At 36.5% G+C, this 24,696-nt stretch overlaps 1 protein-coding gene across 1 annotated transcript in view; it reads left to right on the forward strand.

The window, feature by feature from the left end:
• The first annotated feature begins 209 nt into the window (after positions 1-209).
• Positions 210-24,696, forward strand: part of SEPTIN14 (septin-14) — a 27,295-nt gene continuing 2,808 nt past the window's right edge. The window contains exons 1-5 of the mRNA XM_081818866.1: positions 210-393; positions 3,508-3,669; positions 19,103-19,199; positions 20,488-20,656; positions 24,045-24,335. Of these exons, the coding sequence (XP_081674992.1) occupies positions 373-393; positions 3,508-3,669; positions 19,103-19,199; positions 20,488-20,656; positions 24,045-24,335 (740 nt within the window). The 5' untranslated portion in view covers positions 210-372. The remainder of the gene's footprint in view (positions 394-3,507; positions 3,670-19,102; positions 19,200-20,487; positions 20,657-24,044; positions 24,336-24,696) is intronic.

Consider the following 24,696-nt stretch of genomic DNA (forward strand, 5'->3'; position numbering starts at 1 on the left):
CCAGTCTTTGGATCTCTGATTTATTGACTTAGATGTGGATGATATTTATTTTTAAACATGGGATGTGGTGAGCCCAGCGTCTTTCTACTCCACCATCATCCCAAGCTCCCCCATATTAACTATTTATTAAATGGTGAAAAGACAGACTATAGGTGTTATTAATCCGTCATGCTACTCTGTTGAAATAATCTTTTTTTTTTTTTCAGCTATCAGCCTGTAGTTGACTATGTAGATGCTCAATTTGAGGCCTATTTTCAAGAAGAATTGAAAATTAAACGTTCCTTCATTGACTACCATGATTCCCGTATACATGTGTGCCTTTACTTCATTTCACCTACAGGACATTCTCTGAAGTCCCTTGATCTATTAACTATGAAGAACATTGACAGTAAGGTGTGTTAGATAAATCCATCAGTCTATCAAGGTTTGATAATTATTTTGTGATAATATATAATTTGAAGGTATTTGCATACAAGAACTTGTTAATTTTAATATGTTAAAATATAATTTTTCTTTTTTAAGAAGATTTTATTTATTTATTTGACAGAGAGAGGGAGATAGTGCAAGCAGGGGGAGCAGCAGGCAGGAGAGAGGGAGATGCAGGCTTCCCTCTGAACGGGAAGCCCAACTCAGGGCTTGATCCCAGGACCCTGGGATCACGACCTGAGCTGAAGGCAGACACTTAGCCAACTGAGCCATCCAGGCACCCCCAAACATAATTTTTTCTGTTAATCTTTAAAGCACTGCTCTTAGTTTCCAAGGGATGACATTGCAACTGCAACATACCACAAACTTAGTAGTTCAAACAACAGAAATTAATTTTCTCACAGTTATGGGAAGTAGAAGTCCAAGATGAAGATGCCATCAAGGTTTTTTTTCTTCTAAAACCTCTTTTTTTGAGTGATAGACGGCTGCCTTCTCACCATGTCCTCACATGGTCTTTCCTCTGCACATGTCTGATGTTTCTTTTTTTTTTTTTTTAAGATTTTATTTATTTGTGAGAGAGAGAATGAGAGACAGAGAGCATGAGAGGGAGGAGGGTCAGAGGGAGAAGCAGACTCCCTGCCGAGCAGGGAGCCTGACGCGGGACTCGATCCCGGGACTCCAGGATCATGACCCGAGCCGAAGGCAGCCGCTTAACCAACTGAGCCACCCAGGCGCCCCATATCTGATGTTTCTATATGTCTGTGTTTCCTCTTCTTATAAGCACACCAGTCTCATTGGATTAGGGCCTATTCTAATGACTTTATTTTCACTTAATCACCTCTTTAAAGAGTCTTGTTCTGAGATACTGGGGGTTAGGGTCTCAACATATGCACTGGGGAGGGATGATACATTCAGCACATAATAGCATTTGATAAATTTCAACCTTAGTTTGCTTTCCAGAAAAATTTAATTAGGTATGTATTAGGAAAATAAGATAAAGGTTAAAAAATATTAAAATAAAAATTTATGGGTTTTTGTGATTAAAGTCATAGAGGTTGTGGTAATTTGGCTGTATTTTTAAAATTGAATTCATTCTACAGTAGTATAAAACAATCCCATTAACATTACCTGTTACCGCTGATTGTGTGGTACGACTAAATTAATTTAGTGTACAGTATTGATGAAAGTCTCTTCTGACTTTTAGTACTCAGTTTAAGAAATTAAATTGATAATGAATTAATTTGACTATCATGAAGTTTTCATGATCCTGGCTAGTGGTCCTATCACAGAGTATTCAGAATGTAACATGTATGTATATATTTTTTCCAATGGAGGGTAAATATATATGTGAAAGAAACTTTTATGTCATGTGTTCTTTTCTTTTTTTTTTTTTTAAATTAATTAATTTATTTATTTGAGAGAGAGAGAGAGAGAGAAACAGCATGAGAGGGGATAGGGTCAGAGGGAGAAGCAAGCTCCCCGCTGAGCCGGGAGCCCGATGTGGGACTCGATCCCAGGACTCCGGGATCATGACCTGAGCCGAAGGCAGTCGCTTAACCAACTGAGCCACCCAGGCGCCCTGTCATGTGTTCTTTTCTATACTTTCTTAAGTTGAAGAGAGAAAAAGTTCTAAAATTTGGTTTGTTTTTATCAAAGAAGGCCTGACCTTTGCTATGTATTGTTCAAACTGGAAAAAAAATTTGTACCTAATCTTATATGTCACCAAGTTGTTGAAAGAAGTTAGATTTCTAGTTAAAATGAAGAGCTGCCTCAATTTCTTGAGTATTACTATATTCAATTGCCAGGGACACACAGTTTTATTTTTAATTTTATGGGTAGCTCTTATCATTAAACAATTTCCAGATATAGAAAATTACTTTTTTTTTTTTTTTTACAGGAACATTACATAAAGGGGTGAGCAGTGGTGTGTGTGTCTGTTGTCTTCTCCTCTAGGTTGCCTAGTTCCCTTCTGCAATAAGTGACTTTCATTCCTCAAATCTGAACACCTAAAGAATTATTAACATGGAAAATTTCCATTTGTTATGTGTTAAGATTTTACTATCATTAGAAGATAGCTTTCTCAGCAATACAATCCAAGATATTTATGTTAGACTTGAACCTACCTTAGTAGTTGTGTGCTTTTTACTGTGGAAGGTATTATTTAAGATTCTAAAATTAGATAAAAATTTGAACATCAGTGTTATATTGAGGCCCTAGATTTGTACAAGGATTTTTTAAAATGTACTTTGAAGAATCTAAAACAAAAACAATATACCTAGAACTGACTTTTATGCACTCTTACTATATCACAGAACTTGACATTATGTAGCTATGATTTAATAAGATACTTTAACAGTAATAAAATATTTTATAATTTTGCACATTTTTAATTTCTACAAAGTTTAATTATTAAAATGTAAATGCATGGAGACAGGAGTGATCATATTGTAGAACTAGGAAGAAAAGTTTATGAATAAAATTTCAACCTCAAATATGCAATACAGAAATAGTACCTTTTTACAAATTGCAAATGAAGATATTTGTGAGCAAGGTATTATACACATATACACATAGACTCAGTCTTCAGAGTATGGTAACAAAAAAGGGTCTATTATTTTAGGTGACCTTTGGAAAACACAAGCAAATATATCTACAAAGATGGATTTATGGAGAAGGTGATGAAAATGAATGACATGTAGAAGGACAAAATTAATTTAGTGTACAGTATTGACGAAAGACTCTTATGACTTTTAGTACTCAGTTTAAGAAATTAAATTGATAATGAATTAATTTGACTATCTTATTCTACTACTTACATTTTACTAACTCCAAATGTGTTGAAAGTGTAAAAAAGTTTGAGAAAAGAAATTTGAAACTTCTAAACCTGAATTCTGATAAAAGATTAATCTTCAAAAGTAATGATTATTTTGGAAAGCCATTTTGTGAAGAAGGTATGGTAGTAGCCAGTGATTATCTAGTTGTAAAAATTTATTGTCAGAGCTTGTGAGATTTTGACATAAAAATTCCAGGATTAACAACAAATCCTCAATGGTGAGATTTTGTTTGCTTCTTTATTTACAGGTGAACATTGTACCATTGATTGCCAAAGCAGATACAATTTCTAAAAATGATTTACAGAAATTCAAGTGTAAAATAATGAGTGAATTGGTTAGTAATGGCATCCAGATATATCAGTTTCCAACAGATGATGAAACTATTGCTAAGATGAACTCCTCAATGAATGTAAGCTTTTAACTATTGAATATCAATTCTATTTTGTGTGGGAATAAAAATATAATTTGTAAGTAACAATATTAGTAATAAATTGTAACTTGTATCTGACAAAGAGACTTTAAAATCTATTGTGGGAAATCTCTTTTCTCTCCTCCCCTCCCCTCCCCTTCACCCCTTCCCTCCCTCCTTCCCACCCACCTTTCTTTCTTTCTCTCTTCTCCTCCCCTCCCCTCCCCTCCCCTCTCCTCTCCTTTCCTCTCTTCTCCTCTCCTTTCCTCTCCTCTCCTATCTGTCAGATCTCCTCACCAACCATAGGCAACCACTAATCAACTTCCCTCTCTGTAGATGATTTCTCTGTTCTGGACACATCATATGAATAGAATTAATGATATTTAGTCTCTTTATGTACTTATTGGCTATTAGCATATCTTCCCAGGAGAAATGTTTGCTTATATCCATTTTATAAGGATCTGGAAAATGGAAAAAAAGATCCATTTTAAGTGAGCTTTTGTCTTTTTATCATTGAATTGTAAATTCTTTATGTATTCTGGATATAAGTTCCCTATGAGACATATAACTTGGAAATATTTTCTCCCAAGCTGTTGGTCATTTCCTTTCTTTTTGCTATCATTTGAAACACAGAAGATTTAATTTTGATGAAGTCCAATTTATCTATTTGTTGTTGTCGTTGTTGTTTATATTTTTGGTGTCATATCTAAGAATATTTTGCCAAATCCAAGGTAATAAATATTTATGTTTTCTTCTAAGAGTTTAAAAAATTATGGAAAATACACATAACATGAAATTTACCATCTTAAATATTCTACAGTGTACAGTGGAGTGGTATTCATCATTCACATTTTTGTGCTCCCATCATCACCATCTATCCACAGAACTGTTTTCCCACCTTGCAAAACTAAAAGCCTGTATCTAAGAAACAGTAACTCCACATCACCCCTCCCCTCAGCCCCTGGAAACCACCATTGTACTTTCTGTCTATAAATTTGACTATTCAAGGTAGTTCCTGAAAACAGAATTATACAATATTTGTCCTTTAATGTCTGTACAGATATCTCTTTGAGTCCTGCTTTTAATTACTTTGAGTACCTTCCAAGAAGTGGAATTGTTAGATTTTATGGAATTCTGTTTAATTTTTTGGAGAACTGTCACACTGTTTCATTATCAACTACAGTTTATCTACATCCTAGCCAATGCTGCTTTTTTTTTTTTCCCTTAAATAATAGCTAGTCTTAATGGATGTGAGCTGGTATCTCACTGTACTTTTGATTTGAATTTTCCTAATGATTACTGAAGTTGAGCATCTTTATATGTGTTTTTTAAGTTTGTATACCATCAGTGGAGAAATGAGTAAATGCCCATTTTATTTAGTTTTCTGATTTGTTGATGTGCTGTTGTTCATAGTATTCATTTATGATTATTTTTATTTCTGCAATGTTGGTGGTAATGTGTCTCATTTCTGATTCTAGTAACTTGAGTCTCTTCTTTTTATCTTGGTTGATCTGGCTAAAGGTTGGTCAATTTTGTTGATCTATTCAAAGAACCCACTTTTAATATCTTTGATTTTTCTATATTTTACTGTTCCTTATTTCATTAATTCACACTTTACCCAGTATTATTTCCTTCCTTCTGCCTGCTTTAGGTTTAGATCTTTCTTCTTTTTTTTAGTGTCTTAAAATTAATGGTTAGGTTGTAGATTTGAAATTTTTCTTTTTTCTTTTTTTAAAATTTAAAATCAATTAAATAGCATATAATGTATTATTAGTTTCAGAGGTAGAGTTTAGTGAGTTCAGTTGCATGTAACACCCAATGCTCATTACATCATGTGCCCTTTTTAATGCCCATCCCCCAGTTACCCCATCCCCCCACCCACCTCCCCTCCAGCAACCCTGTTTGTTTCCTATAGTTAAGAGTCTCATGGTTTGTTTCCATCTCTGATTTTGTCTTATTTTATTTTTCCTTCCCTTCCCCTCTGTTTATCTGTTTTGTTTCTTGAATTCTACATGAGTGAAATCATATGCTATTTGTCTTTCTCTGGCTGACTTATTTTGCTTAGCATAATACCCTCTATTTCCTTCCACATCATTGCAAATGTTAAGATTTCATTTTTTGATGGCTGAGTAACATTCCATTATATATATATATATCACACCTTCTCTATCCATTCATCATTCAGTGGACATTCAATGGACATTTGGGCTCTCTTCATAGTTTGGCTATTGTTGATAATGCTGCTACAAAACATTGGGGTGTATGTACCCCTTCAAATCAGTATTTCTGTATCCTTTGGGTACATACCTAGTAGTGTAATTACTGGATCTTAGGGCAGTTCTATTTTTAACTTTTTGAGGGAACCTCCATACAGTTCTCCAGAATGACTGCACCAGTTCGCATTTCCATCAATGGTGCAAGAAGGTTCCCCTTTCTCCACATCCTTGTCAACACCTCTTGTTTCTTGTGTTGTTAATTTTAGCCATTCTGGCAGGTGTGAGGTGGTATATCATCATGGTTTTGATTTGCATTTCCCTGATGATAACTTACATTGAGCATCTTTTCATGTGCCTGTTAGTCATTTGTATGTTCTTTGGAAAAGTGTCTATTTTTGTCTTCTGTCCAGTTCTTAACTGGATTATTTGTTTTTTGGTTGTTGAATTTAATAAGTACTTTATAAGTTTTGGGTACTAACCCTTTATCAGATATGTCATTTGCAAATATCTTCTCCCATTCCATTGCTTGCCTTTTAGTTTTGTTGATGGTTTCCTTTGCTGTGCAGAAGCTTTTTATCTTGATAAAGTCTCAATAATTCACTTCTGCTTTTGTTTCCCTTGACTCAGGCGATGTATCTAATAAGAAGTTGCAAGGCTGAGGTCAAAGAGGTTTCTGCCTGTGTTCTCCTCTAGGATTTTGATGGATTCCTGTCTCACATTTAAGTCTTTCATCCATTTTTAATTTATTTTTGTTTTATGGTGTAAGAAAGTGGTCTGGTTTCATCCTTTTGCATGTTGCTTCCCAGTTTTCCTGGCACCATTGTTGAAGAGACTGTCTTTTTCCCTTTGGATATTCTTTCCTGCTTTATTGAAGATTAGTTGACCATAGATTTGAGGGTCCATTTCTGGGTTCTCTGTTCTGTTCCATTGATCTATATATCTGTTTTTGTTTCAGTACCATATTGTCTTTTTTTTGAAGATTGTACTTATTTATTTGACAGAGAGAGAACACCAGCAAGGGGAGCTGCAGAGGGAGAGGGTGAAACAGGCTCCCCACTGAGCATGGAGCCCAATGCAGGGCTTGAACCCAGGACCCTGGCATCATGACCTAAGCTGAAGGCAGACGCTTAACTGACTGAGCAACCCAGGCACCCCAGTACCTTACTGTCTTGATGGCTACAGCTTTGTAATGTAGCTTAAAATCCAGAATCGTGATGCCTTCAGTTTTGTTTTTCTTTTTCACAATTGTTTGGCTATTTGGGGTCTTTTCTTGTTCCATACAAATTATAGGATTTGTTGTTCTAGTTCTGTGAAAAACGCTGGTAGTATTTTGATAGAGATTGCATTAAATGTGTAGATTGCTTTGGGTAGTATCGAAATTTTAACAATGTTTGTTCTTCAAAACCATGATCACAGAATGTTTTTCCATTTATTTGTGTCCTCTTTCACTTCTTTCATAAGTGTCCTATTGTTTTCAGAGTATAGATTTTTTACTTCTTTAGTTAGATATATTCCTCGGTATCTTACCATTTTTGGTGCAATTGCAAATGGGATTGATTCCTTGGTTTCTTTATCTGCTGCTTCATTAATGGTGTATACAAATGTAACGGATTTAAGAGGAAGATGGCAGAGGAGTAGGGGGCCCTAATTTTGTCTGGCCTCTGGAATTCATCTACATAGCTATCAAATCTTTCTGAACATCTGTGAACTCAACTGGAGATCTAAGAAAAGAATTGCTGCAATTCTACAAATAGAGAACCAACTACTTTTTGCAAGGAATCCCAGGCCGTATATCAAGATAAACCATGGGGGCAGAGGGAGGGAACCTCCATAAGCCGGCTACTGGAAAGTGATATAGCAGTAGAGTGCAAAATCAAAACTTTTAGAGGTCTGCTCCAGTGAGGGATGTTCCTGTCTGAGGCACTCAGGTGGCAAAGTGGGCAGAATCCTAGGTGGAACAGTGTGGTCTCAGGATTCCTGGGGTCACAAAAAGAATGGGGGTGCCTGAGTGCTGCAGAGTTCCCAAACATTGGAGTAGGGAAGCCGACTGCAAACAGAGAGCCCAGGAATGGGCTTTCAGCTGTGTTGCCATAAACCATAAACCTTGGCCGGTCAGGCAACCACTCTCCAAGCAGGGGCCCAACAAGAGGTAGAACCGTGGCAAGACTCCTCTCTATACCCCAGGGGGAGTGGTGAAAGTGCATGCCACAGGAGTCTGTAAAGTTTGGAGACTCAAAATGGGGTCAGGAGCCTGAGATAAAAATGCTTGGTCACAGGTTGGGTGAACAGAGTGTAGATGGAAACCAGGGAGACAAGAGTGATTGACTGCTTTTCTGTGAAGACTCACTGAAGAGGTGGGGGGTGCAATATTTCAGATCCCCAGCTGGAGATTGGGAGACTGCAATTTTGATTTTCATCCTCTAAAGTGGTGGAGAAAGTTTTCAGGGAACAAAAGCCACGTAGAGCAATCTGAAGGCATTCACAACGAGCCTGGCCTCCTGGCAAGGGTGGTGCGATTCTGACAGGGCAAAGACACCTGAGAATCAGCACAACAGAACCCTCCACCAGAAGATCAGCAGGAACATCCTAATACCAAGTGTTTTTTTTTTTATTGAAAAAATATTTTTATTATTTAAAATTTTTTATTATGTTCAATTATCAAACATATAGTACATCAAAAATATTGATGTAGTGTTCAGTGATTCAAGAGTTGGGTATAACACCCAGTGCTCATCACACACGTGCCTAATATCTATCACCCAGTTACCTGATCCCCCACCTCCCTCCCTTCTGTAACCCTCAGTTTGGTTCCCAGGGTCCAGAGTCTCTCATGGTTTGTCTCCCTCTCTGATTTCTTTCCATTCAGTATTCCCTCCCTTCCCCTGTGGTCCTCCATGCTATTCCTTATATTCCACATATGATGAAACCATATGATAATTGTCTTTCTCTGCTTGACTTATTTCACTTAACATAATCCCCTTCAGTTCTATCTATGTCGATGCAAATGGTAGGTATTCATCCTTTCTGATGGCTGAGTAATATTCCATTGTATATATGAACTGCATCTTCTTTATCCATTCATCTGTTGAAGGGCATCTTGGCTCCTTCCACAGTTTGGCCATCGTAGACATTGCTGCTATGAACATTGGGGAGCATGTGCCCTTCTTTTCACTACATCTGTATTTTGGGGGTAAATAACTAGTCGTGCAATTGCTGAGTAGTAGGGTAGCTCTATTTTTAATGTCTAGAGTCACCTCCATACTGTTTTCCAGAGTAGCTGTACCAGCTTACACCAACAGTGCAAGAGGGTTCCCCTTTCTCCATATCCTGGCCAACACTTGTTTGCTGCCTTGTTAATTTTTGTGATTCTAACTGGTGTAAGGTGGTATCTCATTGTGGTCTTGGTTTGTATTTCCCTGATGGCTAGTGTTGTTGAACATTTTTTCATGTGTCTGTTAGCCATTTGTATGTCTTCTTTGGAGAAGTGTCTGTTCATGTCTTCTGCCCATTTTTTGACTGGATTATTTGCTTTTTGGGTGTTGAGTTTGAGAAGTTCTTTATAGATCTTGGATGCCAGCCCTTTATCTGATATGTCATTTGCAAATATCTTCTCCCATTCTGTGGGTTGCCTCTTAGTTTTGTTGACTGTTTCCTTTGCTGTGCAAAGGCTTTTTATCTTGATGAAATCCCAATAGTTCATTTTTGCTTCTGTTTCCCTTGCCTTTAGAGACATGTCTTGAAAGAAGTTGCTGTGGTCAATGTTAAAGGGGTTGCTGCCTATGTTCTCCACTAGGATTTTGATGTATTCCTGTCTCACTTTGAGGTCTTTCAGCCATTTTTAATTTATCTTTGTGTATGGTGTAAGAGAATGGTCTAGTTTCATTCTTCTGCATGTGGCTGTCCAACTTTCCCAACACCATTTGTTGAAGAGACTTTTTTTCCATTGGATATTCATTCCTGATTTGTTGAAGATTAGTTGACCACAGAGTTGAGGGTCCATTTCTGGAGACTCTACTCTGTTCCATTGATCTATGTGTCTGTTTTTGTGCCAATACCATGCTGCCTTGATCACAGCTTTGTAATATAGCTTTAAGTCAAGCATTGTGATACCCCCAGCTTTGGTTTTCTTTTTCAACAATCCCCTGGCAATTTGGGGTTTTTCTGATTCCATACAAATTATAGGATTGTTTGTTCCAACTCCGTGAAAAATGCCAATGGTATTTTGATGGGGATGGCACTGAAAGTGTAGATTACTCTGGGCAGCATAGATATTTTCACAATGTTTATTCTTCCAATCCATGAGCATGGAATGTTTTTCCATCTCTTTGTGTCTTCCTCAGTTTCTTTCATAAGTGTTCTGTGATTTCTAGAATATAGATCCTTTACCTCTTTGGTTAGGTTTATTCCTAGGTATCTTATGGTTTTTGGTGCTATTGTAAATGGGGTCGATTTTTTAAAATTTCTGTTTCTTCAGTCTCATTATTAGTGCATAGAAATGCAACTAATTTCTGTGCATTGATTTTGTATCCTGCCATGTTGCTGAATTGCTGTACGAGTTCTAGTAATTTGGGGGTGGAGTCTTTTGGGTTTTTCACATAAAGTATCATGTCATCTGTGAAAAGAGAGAGTTTGACTTCTTCTTTGCCAATTTGAATGCCTTTTATTTATTTTTGTTGTTTTATTGCTGTTGCTAGGACTTCTAGTACTATGTTGAATAATAGTGGTGAGAGTGGGCATCCCTGTCATGTTCCTGACCTTAAGAGAAAAGCTCTCATTTTTTTCCCTATTGAGAATGATATTCACTGTGGGCTTTTCATAGATGGATTTATGATATTAAGGTATGTTCCCTCTATCCCTATACTTTGAAGAGTTTTAATCAATAAAGGATGCTGTATTTTGTCAAATGCTTTTTCTGCATCAATTGAGAGGATTGTATGGTTCTTGTCTTTTCTTTTATTAATGTGCTCTATCACATTGATTGATTTCTGAATGTTGAACCACTCTTGCATCCCAGGAATAAATCTCACTTGGTCATGCTGAATAATCCTTTCAATATACTGTTGGATCCTATTGGCTAGTGTCTTGGTGAGTATTTTGGCTCCATGCTCATCAGAGATATTGGTTGTAATTCTCCTTTTTGATGGGGTCTTTGTCTTGTTTGGGAATCAAGTTAATGCTGGCCTCATAGAACAAGTTTGGAAGTTTTCCTTCCATTTCTATTTTTTGGAACAGCTTCAGTAGAATAGGTATGATTTCTTCTTTAAATGTTTCATTCTTTAAATGAATTCCCCTGGGAAGCCATCTGGCCCTGGACTCTTGTTTTTTGGGAGATTTCTGATTTCTGCTTCAATTTCCTTGCTGGTTACTTGTCTGTTCAGATGTTCTACCTCTTCCTGTTTCAGTCTTGGTAGTTTATAAGTTTCCAGGAAAGCATCCATTTTTTCCAGATTGCATAGCTTTTGGCATATACCTGATGGTAATAAGTTCTAATAATTGTCTCTATTTCCTTGGTACTGGTTGTAATTTCTCCCCTTTCATTCATGATTTTATTAATCTGGGTCCATTCTCTTTTCTTTTGGGTAAGTCTGGACAGATGTTTATTGATCTTATTCATTCTTTCAACAAACCAATTTCTAGTTTCATTGATCACTTCTACTGTTCTTCTAGTTTCTATTTCATTGATTTCTGCTCTAATCTTTATTATTTCTCTTTTCCTGCTTGGTTTAGGCTTTATTTGCTGTTCTTTCTCCAGATCCTTTAGTTGTAAGATTAGCTTGTGCATTTGGGATATTTCTACTTTTTTGAGAGAGGCATGGATGGCTATGTACTTCCCTCTAAGGACCGCCTTTGCAGTATACCCTAGGTTCTGAGCCAATGTGTTTTCATTTTCATTGGTTTGCATGAATTGTTTAAGTTCCTCTTTAATTTCCTGGTTGACCCATCCATTCTTTAGCAGGATGCTTTTTAACCTCCAAGCGTTTGCATTCCTTCCAAATTTTTCCTTGTGGTTGAGTTCCAGTTTCAAAGCACTTTGGTCTGAAAATATGCAGGGAATAACCCCCATCTTTTGGTACTGATTTGTGAGCCAGTATATGATCTATTCTGGAGAAAGTTCCATGTGCATTAGAGAAGAATGAGTATTCTGTTGTTTTAGGGTGGAATGTTCTGTATATATCTATGATGATGTCTCTTACTATTAATGTATTATTATCAATATGATTCTTTATTTTTGTTATTAGTTGGCTTATGTAGTTGCTGCTCCCGTTGGGGGCATAGATATTTACAATTGTTAGACTTTCTTGTTGGATAGGCCCTTTAAGTATGATATAGTGTCCCCCTACATCTCTTACTACAGTATTTGGTTTAAAATCTAATTAGTCTGTTATAAGAATTGCTACCCCAGCTTTTTTGAATGCCATTACCATGATAAATGGTTCTCCATCCCCTCACTTTCGGTCTGGATGTGTCTTTAGGTTCAAAATGAGTCTCTTGTAGACAGCATATGGATGGGTCCTGCTTTTTTCTCCAATCTGAAACCCTGTGCCATTTCATGGGTGCATTTAGGCTGTTCACTTTGAGAGTAACTTTTGAAAGAAATGAATTTAGTGCCATGGTATTGCCTGTAAAGTCCCTGTTTCTATAGATTGTCTGTGTTAATTTTTGGTGCATATTACTCTTGGGATCTTTCTTCTTTTATAGAATCTCCCTTAATGTTTCTTGCAGGGCTGGCTTGGTGGTCACATATTCTTTCAGTTTCTGCTGGTCCTGGAAGCTCTTTGTCTCTCTGTCCATTCTGAATGACAGCCTTGCTGGATAAAGTATTCTTGGCTGCATGTTCTTCTCATTTAGTATCTGAATATGTCTTGCCAGCCATTTCTGGCTTGCCAGGTCTCTGTGGATAGGTCTGATGTTATTCTGATGTTCCTCCCTCTCTACGCAAGAAATCTCTTCCCCCTAGCTGCTCTCAGGATAGGCTTCCTTGGCTCTAAGATTTATAAGCTTCACTATTATATGTCATATATCATATATATACATAATATATATGATATATTTTTATTGGTTTTGGAGGGGTCCTCTCTGCCTCTTAGACACAAATGCTTGTTTCCAGATTAGGGAAGTTCTCAGCTATGATTTGTTCAGTTACACCTCTGGCCCTCTCTCTCTCCACCCTCTTAGGGATACTAATAATTCTGACATTGGAATGTTCATTGTGTCATTGATCTCTCTAAGTTTATTTCCATGGGCTACTAGTGCCTATCCCTATCTTCCTCAGCTTCTTTCCTTTCTATCAGCTTATCTTCTAGATCTCTAATCTGTTCTTCTGCCTCACCCTGGCTGTTAGAGTATCCAGTTTAGACTGCATCTCATTCATAACATTTTTAATTTCGGCCTGATTAGATCTCATTTCTGCCCTTAGAGATTCTATATTGTCACTAATGCTTTTCTTCAGCCTAGCTATTGACTTCATGATTGCTATCCTGAAGTCTGTCTCTGCCATCATGCTTATATCTATATCCATTAGTTCTGTGGCAGAGGACATTGTCTCTGGTTCTTTTCTTTGTTGGGAGTTCCTCCTCCTCCTCATTATGTTGAGGGATCATTGAGGGAATGGACACAGTCCAAAATATCAACCATGCCCCAAGCAAAATGCTCCGTAGAAAAAATCTGAAGTGGTCGAACGCTACCACAGATACACCACTAAAGCCAAGATGATCCAAATCAATAAGATGAAAGAAAAAAGAAGAGAGAGAAAAAAAAGAGGGGGAGGTGGGGAGAGAGATTATAATCTCTCAGGGTGGACACAGCAGGGTAATGCTCTGTTGCTTATACTACCATGTGGAGTCTCTGTAAGCAGGGCTCCCTCCCCTCCACAGTCCTCAAAATTCTTATCTCCCCTAAATCCACTCCGCACCTCCTACCTTCCAGAGGTGCTTGCTTTTCTACTTGTAGACTTGCAGTTTTGTTCTTTCAGGCCTCTGATTTCTTGGGTGTTCAGACTGTTTTGATAATTATCTAGCTGTGTCCAAGGGATGAGGCAAGCTTAGGATCCCCCTATTCCTCTGTCATCTTAACTCCTCCTCAAATCATATTTGAAAGGTAAACCCTGTAGTTAGACTTAAATTTCAATTCTACCTTCTGTATTTAAAAGTGATAGCATGCTTAGAACAAACTATTCTAAAATTTGTATGGAACCACAAAAGACCCCAAATAGTCAAAATAATGTTGAAAAGAAATGCAAAGCTGGAGGCATCACATTTCCAGACTTCAAGCTATATTACAAAACTGTAATCATCAAGACATGATGGTGCTGGCACATAAACAAACACATAGATCAATGGAACAGAATAGAGAACCCAGAAAAGTACTCTCAACTCTATGGCCAACTAACCTTTGACAAAGCAGGAAAGAATATCTAATAGAAAAAAGACAATCTTTCAACAAATGGTGTTGGGAAAGTTGGACAGCTACATGCAGGAGAATGAAACTGGACTACTTACACCATACACAAAAATAAATTCAGGAGTGCCTGTATGGCTCAGTCTGTTGAGCATCTGCCTTTGGCTCAGGTCGTGATCCCAGAGTCTTGGGATTGAGCCCTGCATCAAGCTCCTGACTTGGCGGGGAGTCTGCCTCTCCCTCTCCTACTCCCCTTGCTTGTGCTCTGTCTCTCTCTCTTTATGTCAAATAAGTAAGTAAAATCTTTTTAAAAATTCAAAATGGAGGGGCTCCTGGGTGGCTCAGTCATTAAGCATCTGCCTTCGGCTCAGGTCATGATCCCGGGGTCCTGGGATCAAGCCCCACATCGGGCTCCCTGCTCGGCGGGAAGCCTGCTTCTCCCTCTCTCACTACCCCCTGCTTGTGTTCCCTCTCTCACTGTGTCTCTCTCTGTCAAATAAATAAAATAAAATCTTTAAAAAAAAATTCAAAATGGGTGAAAGACGTAAATGTGACACAGGAATCCATCAAAATCCTAGAGGAGAACACAAGTAGCAACCTCTTTCACCTCGTCCCCAGGAACTTCTTCCTAGACATGTCTCCAAAGGCAAAGGAAACAAAAGCAAAAATGAACTTTTGGGACTTCATCGGGATAAAAAGCTTCTGCACAGCAAAGGAAACAACAAAACTAAAAGGCAACCTATGGAATGGGAGAAGATATTTGCAAATGACATATCAGATAAAGGGCTAGTATCAAAAATCTATAAAGAACTTATCAAATGCAACAGCCAAAAACCAAATAATCCAGTCATGAAATGGGCAGAAGACATGAACAGACATTTCTCCAGAGAAGATATACACATGTCTAACAGGCACATGAAAAAATGCTGAACATCACTCGGCATCAGGGAAATACAAATCAAAACCACAATGAGATACCACCTCACACTAGTCAGAATGGATAAAATTAACAAGTCAGAAAACAACAGATGTGACTCTTAACTATATGGAATGAACTGAGGGCTGCTGGAGCCAAGAAACAGACTCTTTTTTTTTTTTTTTAATTTATTTGACAGATAGAGACACAGCGAGAGAGGGAACACAAGCAGGGGGAGTGGGAGAGGGAGAAGCAGGCTTCCCGCTGAGCAGGGAGCCCGATGCACGGCTCGATCCCAGGACTCTGGGATCATGACCTGAGCCGAAGGCAGACGCTTAACGACTGAGCCACCCAGGCACCCCAAGAAACAGACTCTTAACTATTTGATAACAAACTGATGGTTATCAGACGGGAGATGGGTTGGGGGATGGGTTAATTTGGGTGATGGGGCAATTTGGTGATGGGCATTAAGGAGGGCACTTGATATAATGAGCACTGAGTGTTACATGCAACTGATGAATCACCGAATTCTCTCCCTGAAACTAATAATACATTATATGTTAACTAACTTGAATTTAAACAAAACAGAACAAACCAAAAAACCCATATCATCCTATCCACAAATATGAGTCAAGAATTCATAAGATAAAAGGATGTAAAGTATGACACCATATATTTAAAATGTGGTGGGGGGAATAGAAATTTGGTTCTTTTAAGATGGGTTCAAACTTAAATGACCATCAACTTAATATAAGCTACTATACACATAAGATATTATATATAAAACTAATGGTAAAAAAAATAAAAAATCTAAAATAGATAGTAAAAAGAAAAAGAAATAGAAGAATAACACTAGAGAAAAACATTAAACCATAAGGGAAGAATACAAGAGAAGGAGGAAGGATGAGAGAACTATAAAAACAACTGTAAAACAATAACTGGTAATAAGTACTTATTATCATTAATCACTCTAAAGGTAAATGTTTTAAATAATCCAAAGACAGAATTACTGGACGTATAAAAAAGCAAGACCAGATGAATGGATAAAGAAGCTGTGGTCCATATATACAATGGAATATTACTCAGCCATCAGAAAGGCTGAATACCCAACTTTTACATCAACATGGAGGGGACTGGAGGAGATTATGCTAAGTGAAATAAATCAAGCTGAGAAAGTCAATTATCATATGGTTTCACTTATATGTGGAACATAAGGAATAACATGGAGGACATTAGGAGAAGGAAGGGAAAAATGAAGAGGGGGAATTGGAGGGAGAGAGGAACCATGAGAGACCATGGACACGAGAAACAAACTGAGGGTTTTAGAGGGGAGGGGTTGGGGGGATGAGTTAGTCAGGTGATGGGTATTAAGGAGGGCATGTACTGCATGGAGCACTGGGTGTTATACGAAAACAATGAATCGTGGATCACTACATCAAAAACTAATGATGTATTGTATGGTGACTAACATAACATAATAAAATTAAATTAAATTTAAAAAATAATAAAATGGTTAAAATGGCAAAAAAAAAAAAAGCAAGACCCATGTATTGTCTATAAGAGATTCACTTCAGACCTAAAGACACACACAGATTAAAAGTGAAGGTATGAAAAAACATTTAAGTTGTAAATGGAGGGGTGCCTGGGTGGCTCAGCTGTTAAGTATCTGCCTTCGGCTCAGGTCATGATCCCAGGGTCCTGGGACCAAGCCCCGCATCGGGCTCCCTGCTCCACAGGAAGCCTGCTTCTCCCTCTCCCACTCCCCCTGCTTGGTCTCTCTCTGTCAAATAATTAAATAAAATCTTTAATAAAAGATGTAAAGGAAACAAAAAGAAAACTGGAATATAAGAAGCAAAATAGGGAAAACAGTATGTAAATTCCTCAGAAAGTTAAAAATAGAGCTATCCTATGATCCAGTAGTTGCACTATTTGGTATTTACCCCCAACATTTAAAAAAAAAAAAAAAAACACCCTAATTCAAAGGGATACATGCACCTGTATGTTTATAGCAGCATTATTTACAATAGCCAAATTATGGAAGCAGCCCACTTGTCCATCAATAGATGAATGGATAAAGAAGATGTGGTTCATATATACAATGGAATATTATTCAGCCATAAGAAGAATGAAATCTTGCTATTTGCCATGACATGGATAGAGCTAGAGAGTATAATGCCAAGGGAAGTAAGTTAGCCAGAAAAAGACATATACCATATGATTTCACTCATATGTGGAATTTAAGAAACAAGACAAATGAGTAAAGGAAAAAGAAAGAGAGAGAGAGAGAAGCCAAGAAACAGACTCTTAACTATTTGATAACAAACTGATGGTTATCAGAGGGGAGATGGGTTGGGGGATGGGTTAAATAGGTGATGGGGATTAGGGAGTGCATTGTGATGAGCACCAAGTGTTGTATGGAGGTGTTGAATCACTACATTGTACACCTGAAATTAATATTACACTATATGTTAACTAACTGAAACTTAGATAAAAACTTTAAAAAAGAGTAAAACTATTTAAAAAATCCACAGGATCTTATACAATTCCTATCTCCCTTGAGCCTGTTAACTTATATATACTATGGGATCACTGATACGACTATTGAGGCTTCTTGTAAAACTTCTTGCAAAGTCCCTGATACACGGTGTCTAGATATAACAAATAAGTACTAATTCTGTTTCTTCCATTTTCTTTTGTTATTTTTCATACACCATTTATTTTAAGATTTCACAAACTAGTTTTCTGAATTGAAAAGCTGAGTAATGTAAGATTTTTATTTATTCTTCTGTGTTGTATTTTCTTTAGATTTTGTCTTAAAGATTTTGCCTCTTTAATTTTACCTCTAGGGATTCATAGGGAATATTTTTTTAACCAAAATTAATTAATAAATTAAATATTGTTAATTATTAAATATTTAAAATGATGCTTAATAATTTTTATCATTGACATTTCTTGTATATCAACCCTTCTATTCAATCTATGTAACTTCTGACAGATCATGAATTTATCTTGCATATTTCTGCTGTCTTTCCATCCTGCTCAAAACCCTATTTTACCTATGATTATTCTTCTTATCATCTTCCCCAATCTCCCTTGGGTTGCACATTAATTTTCAGATCCCTCTGACTCTCACCTCCCAGAGTGACCCTTTAATTTTATTTAGAATTCATTGAGATGTATAGAGTATATTTATTAGTATACTCTAATTGTATACCCATTAACTAATTATTATAGTTTTTTTCTTTCTTTTTTTTTAAGATTTTATTTATTTGACAGAGAGAGACACAGTGAGAGAAGGAACACAAGCAGGGAGAGTGGGAGAGGGAGAAGCAGGCTTCCCGCGGAGCAGGGAGCCCCATGTGGGACTCAATCCCAGGACCATGGGATCATGACCTGAGAGGAAGGAAGACGCTTAACGACTGAGCCATCCAGGCACCCCTATAATTTTTTCTTAATACTTTCCATTTTAACTTGTGTACTGGAGTTAAAAGTGGTTTACATATTATTTCCTCAACATGTTTGTATTTCAGGGTAAAGATAATGTGAAAAAATTTGTATCTAGTAAAAATATTTTTTATTTGTATTCCCCACAGCAGAACCCCTTGCTTTAAGTTCTACTCAGTAGATAGTTTTCAGTTGTGTGCATGGCCTGATGATAATGCTTGCAAAAATTAATTTGCACATATTTACTACTAAGTCTTAAAATCTGAGACAGGGTAGATGCCTTGTTTGAATAAACTTATGATATTCTTCTCTCTATTGATTCCCATAACAGAAATAAGTAACATAATAAAAAAAATAAAAATCTAATTTGTTTTTCTCCCTAAAAAAAGAGAAAGAAAGAAAGAACAGAGTAGGCCATATTGTTATAAGGGAACATAATTAAAGTTGTTCTTACTTTTAGGGACAATTACCTTTTGCTGTAGTAGGGAGTATGGATGAAGTGAAAGTTGGAAAAAGAATGGTCAGAGGCCGTCAGTACCCTTGGGGAGTTTTACAAGGTAAATGTGATGAAAGTGAGCAGGCTTGCTTTGGAAAGTGTGTGTGTGTGTGTGTGTGTGTATTCTTATAGTCTTAAAGTATTTTAACTTGAGTCAATATTGGTAATTGTTGCTAAACAGTAAATTAAGGGTTACTAATGAAGAGCACAAATTATTTTCCATTTAAGCGAATTCTTACTTTGACTATAATTCATTCTCATAAGAGTTTGCTAGGTGGTGCTTTAGACAAAAATTCACAGAGGTTTGGTAGAACCTCCTCATTTACCCCAATCTGACATATGCATAGTATCTCTATATGCATAAATAATTACATTCAGAATGTTGGAAAGTGCTTTGAACAAAAGAACTTTGAGCAACATTAAAGCATAAATGCTAGTGTTAAAACCTGTTACATAAATTACTACTTAATTTATAAGGCATTTTTAAGTGGTCACTAGACAAAAAAATGGTTAACTATTTTTAAAATAAAGAAATATAATTTACCTTTAGAAAAATTATGCTTAAATATTTATATTAGTTATCTAACATTGTGATGAGTTGAAATACTCTAACAGGCAGTCATGTATTCTCTGGTTTATATAGTTGTAATACAAATTACTGGGGATTGGATTATTTCCACTTGTGCTAGTTTCCAAAATGTTGTTTTATTAACTGATATATTAAAAATTAAATTTATGAAACACAAAATAATATATTTTAATGAATATTAAATTTGGTTACAATATCATGCACAATAAAATATATATAGTTCTCAGTAGTCTGGATATGACAAACACAGGAGAGAGCCATGTAAATTTATTGATTGATTTTAAATATTAACTAATTTGGTTTCATAAATATGGGGTATAAACAGTATTTGAGAACTAAAACATGCATAATTTTAATGCCTTCATGGTAGAAGGATTAATGAAATTATTTACTTTAGTGAAATTATATTACATTCTTTGTTAGTGCTCTGTGAAATATCTTGGGAGCAGTTTGTAAAATACTAACAGTTATTAACAAAAAACTATGCCATACACTAATATAACATGTTAATTCACTGTTTCCTATTTATATTTTGACCAATAAATTAAAGCAAATTTCCTGATCCAAAAATAAACTCTGTCTATAATAGATATGTACCATATAATCATAGTTACAATTACAAAGAATTAGATCTATTAATTATGACAATCTCTTAGCTGTTATTTTAAATGTGTTTTTCGTGCATACATTCACTCAGGAATACTTACTGTGTGCCAAGGATGGATAATGAGTGTTGTTGCTTTCTTATTTTTCTGCCTAGTGGAAAATGAAAATCACTGTGATTTTGTCAAGCTCCGGGATATGCTTCTTTGTATAAATACAGAAGACCTGAAAGAACAAACCCACATTCAGCACTATGAACGTTATAGGTGCTGCAAACTGAAGAAAATGGACTTTACTGATGTCAGCCCAGACAACAAGCCACTTAGGTGAGTGGAGGAGATCTTGTCAGAACAAGCTAATGGGTGATTTAGAAATCCCTTACAACCATGAGATTCAATCATTTGGGAATGAGAATAACTGTACATTTCACATTCTGGGTCATCCTGAATTGTATGTTTTTTAATCATCAGACTTAGATGGATAGAGTTATTAGCAGCAATGTAATTCAAAGGCCCATTTATATACTCAAATATGAGTATTCAATATGTGTATATGTTGAAATGTGTATCCAAAAGAAAAATATTATTTTGTTTTTATTTTTGTATTTTATATGAAATAGATGTTCATGGAGGAGATTTTCAAATATTGGCAAAGACTGATAAAGGCTGGCAAAGGATATTGAGAAGGATGGCAAAGGACATTGAATGTTGGATGAAGGAAAGAGGAAAAGCAACAGTAACATTGTGGAAGTCAAGTGAAAATAGTTTGAGAGCAGGTGTATTTAGATATATTTAAGAGGAATAGGATTTGTACTGCAAAGGATGACAGTGTAGTATGATCCAGGTATATCGATTTTTTAGGTACTTTGAAGACAACCAAAACTGAACTGGCTATCTTAACTGAATTAAATTTTGAGAGATGCCTGACTTAATTTTTATAGTTTTATTTTGGGAGAAGAGATGGGCTTTTTAATAAAGATGTTGTGGAAACCAGATTTTTTTTTACTCTCAAAGTCAATTTAAAAAAATGAAGTATAGTTGATACCCAATATTACATTACTCTCAGATGTACACATAATTATTTGATAACTTTATACATTATGCTATGCTCACCACAAGTGTAGCTACCATTTGTCACCATAGAACACTATTATAATACCACTGACTATATTTCCTACGCTGTACCTTTCATCCCCATGACTTATTTATACCATAACCAGAAGCCTGTACTTCCCGCTCCCTTTCGCCCATTTTGCCAATCTCCCATTACCTTTCCCTTTGGCAATCACCAGTTTGTTCTCTGTATTTATTCTTCTGTTTCTCCTTTTCTTGTTTGTTTATTCATTTGCTTTGTTTTTTAGATTCCACATATAAATGAAATTATATGGTATTTTTCTTTCTATGTCTAACATTTCCCTTAGCATAGTACTGTCTAGGTCCATTCATGTCACAAATAGCAAGATTCTTTTTTTTAAGGTTGAGTAAAATTCTTTTCACACACACACACACACACACACACACCCACACACACACCACATCTTATTTATCCATTCATCTATTGATGGAAACTTAGGTTGCCTCCATATCTTGGCTATGGTAAATAATGCTGAAATAGGGCACCTGGGTAGCTCAGATGGTTAAGCGTCTGCCTTCGGCTCAGGTCGTGATCCCAGGGTCCTGGGATCGAGTCCCGCATCGGGCTCCCTGCTCCTTGGGAGCCTGCTTCTCCCTCTGCCTCTCTCTCTCTCTGTCTCTCATGAATAAATAAATAAAATCTTTAAAAAAAAAATAAAATAATGCTGAAATAAAGATTCATATATTTTTTTCAAATTAGTGTTTTCATTTTCTTTGGGTAGATAAGCAGTAGTGGAATTACTAGGACCTATGATATTTCTATTTTTAATTTTTTAAGGAGCCTCCATACTTTTTTCTACAGTGGCTGCACCAATTTACATTCCAGCCAACAGTGCATGAAGGTTCCTCTTTGCCACATCCTCATCAACATTTTTTTATTTTTGTCTTTTTGATTCTAGCAATTCTGACAGGTGTAAGATGATATCTCATTGTGGTTTGATTTGCATTTCCCTGATGATAGTAATGTTGAGCATTTTTTCATGTATTTTTTGGCCATCTGTATATTTTCATTGGAAAAATCTCTATTCATGTTCTCTGCCCTTTTTTATCAGTTTTTTTTTTTAGTGTTGAGTCATATAAGTTCTTATATCTGATAAAAGGTTAATAACCAAAATACATAAAGAACATTTGCAAATGTTTTTCTTTAAAGATTTTATTTATTTATTTGACAGAGAGAGAGAGATCACAAGCAGGGGGAGAGGCAGAGGGAGAGGGAGAAGTAGGCTCCCAGCTGAGCAGAGAGCCTGATGTGGGGCTCGATCGCAGGACCCTGGGATCATGACTTGAGCTGAAGGCAGATGCTTAACCATCTGAGCCACCCAGGCTTCCCTGCAAATGTTTTTTTTTCCCATTCAGTAGGTTACCTTTCCATTTTGTTGATGGTTTCCTCCACTGTACAAAAGGCTTTTATTTTGGTGTAGTCATAATAATTTATGTTTGCTTTTGTTTCTTTTGCCTTAGGAGACATAGCTAGAAAAATGTTGGTAGAAAATGTTGACCAATGTCCAGGAGATTGCTGCTTATGTTTTCTTCAGGGAGTTTTAGGGTTTCAGGTTTCACATTTTGGTATTTAATTAATTTTGAGGTTCTTTTTATGTATGGTATAAGAAACTGGTCCAGTTTCATACTTTTGCATATAGCTGTTCAGTTTTCCAGTACCAATTATTGAAGAGACTGTCTTTCCCCCATTGTATATTCTTGCCTCCTTTGTCATAGATTAATTGACCATATAAACCTGGGTTTGTTTTTGGGCTCTCTACTATGTTCCATTTTTGTGCCAGTATTATACTATTATTATTATTATTATTATTAGGAGGCCTGGCTTTATTTTATTTTATTTTTATTTTTAAAAGATTTTATTTATTTATTTATTTATCAGAGAGAGAGAGAGCACAAGCAGGGGGGAGTGGCAGGCCGAGGGAGAAGCAGGCTTCCTGTTGAGCAAGGAGCCTGATGTGGGACTCAATCCCAGAGCTCTAGGATCATGACCTGAGCCAAAGGCAGACACTTAACCAACTGACCCACCCAGGCATCGCTGCATGGCTTTATTTTAAATAAGAACCTTATAAAGTGGAGGTTTCCCCAAATTTTATTATCAAAAGATGTGAAGAAGTGTGAAATATTGAAAAGTGGTGGTAACAAGAAATCAGTAATATAATTGTTTCAAAATTCTAGTACTTTTAAGGCATACTGTCTATATATTCTTCAATACTACACCTTACTTTTTTTACATCTCATGATATAAAAATTTCTATTTCTATACATGAGGAAAATGTTGGTAAATACCCTTACATGGGACTTATCATACAATATATATTTTTACAGGTTTATTTATATTACCATTTTTTTTAATTTATTTATTTGACAGAGAGAGAGAGATAGCGAGAGCAGGAACACAAGCAGGGGGAATGGGAGAGGGAGAAGCAGGCCTCCTACCGAGCAGGGAGCCCGATGTGGGACTCGATCCCAGGACCCTGGGATCATGACCTGAGCCGAAGGCAGACGTTTAACGACTGAGCCACCCAGGCGCCCTATTTATATTACCATTTTAATATGAGAGTATTAAAATATTTTTTTATAGTTTTCAAGAGATCTATGAAACCAAAAGACAAAAGTTCTATGATCAATGTCAGAGGGAAGAAGAAGAACTGAAACAAAAGTTTATGCAGCGAGTAAAAGAGAAAGAAACAACATTTAAAGAATCTGAAAAAGAGGCAAGTATAGTAGTCTGGTATAATTTGTATTCACTTTTAGGAGTGTTATTAATTTTAAGGTTTTTTTTATTATGTTATGTTAATGACCATACATCATTAGTTTTTGATGTAGTGTTCCATGATTCATTGTTTGCATTTAACACCCAGTGCTCCATTCAGTATGTGCCCTCTTTAATACCCATTACCAGGCTAACCCAACCCCCCACCCCATCCCCTCTAGAACCCTCAGTTTGTTTCTCAGTGTCCATAGTCTCTCATGGTTCTTCTCCCCCTCCGATTTCCCCCCCTTCATTCTTCCCCTCCTGCTATCTTCTTCTATTTCTTTTTAACATATAATGTATTATTTGTTTCAGAGGTACAGATCTGTGATTCAACAGTCTTACACAATTCACAGTGCTCACCATAGCACATACCCTCCCCAGTGTCTATCACCCAGCCACCCCATCCCTCCCACCCCCCACCACTCCAGCAACCCTCAGTTTGTTTCCTGAGATTAAGAATTCCTCCTATCAGTGAGGT

Source organism: Leptonychotes weddellii, chromosome 5, assembly GCF_054177405.1.
Source record: "Leptonychotes weddellii isolate Sample4059 chromosome 5, ASM5417740v2, whole genome shotgun sequence".
In the NCBI taxonomy this organism is placed as follows: Eukaryota; Metazoa; Chordata; class Mammalia; order Carnivora; family Phocidae; genus Leptonychotes; species Leptonychotes weddellii.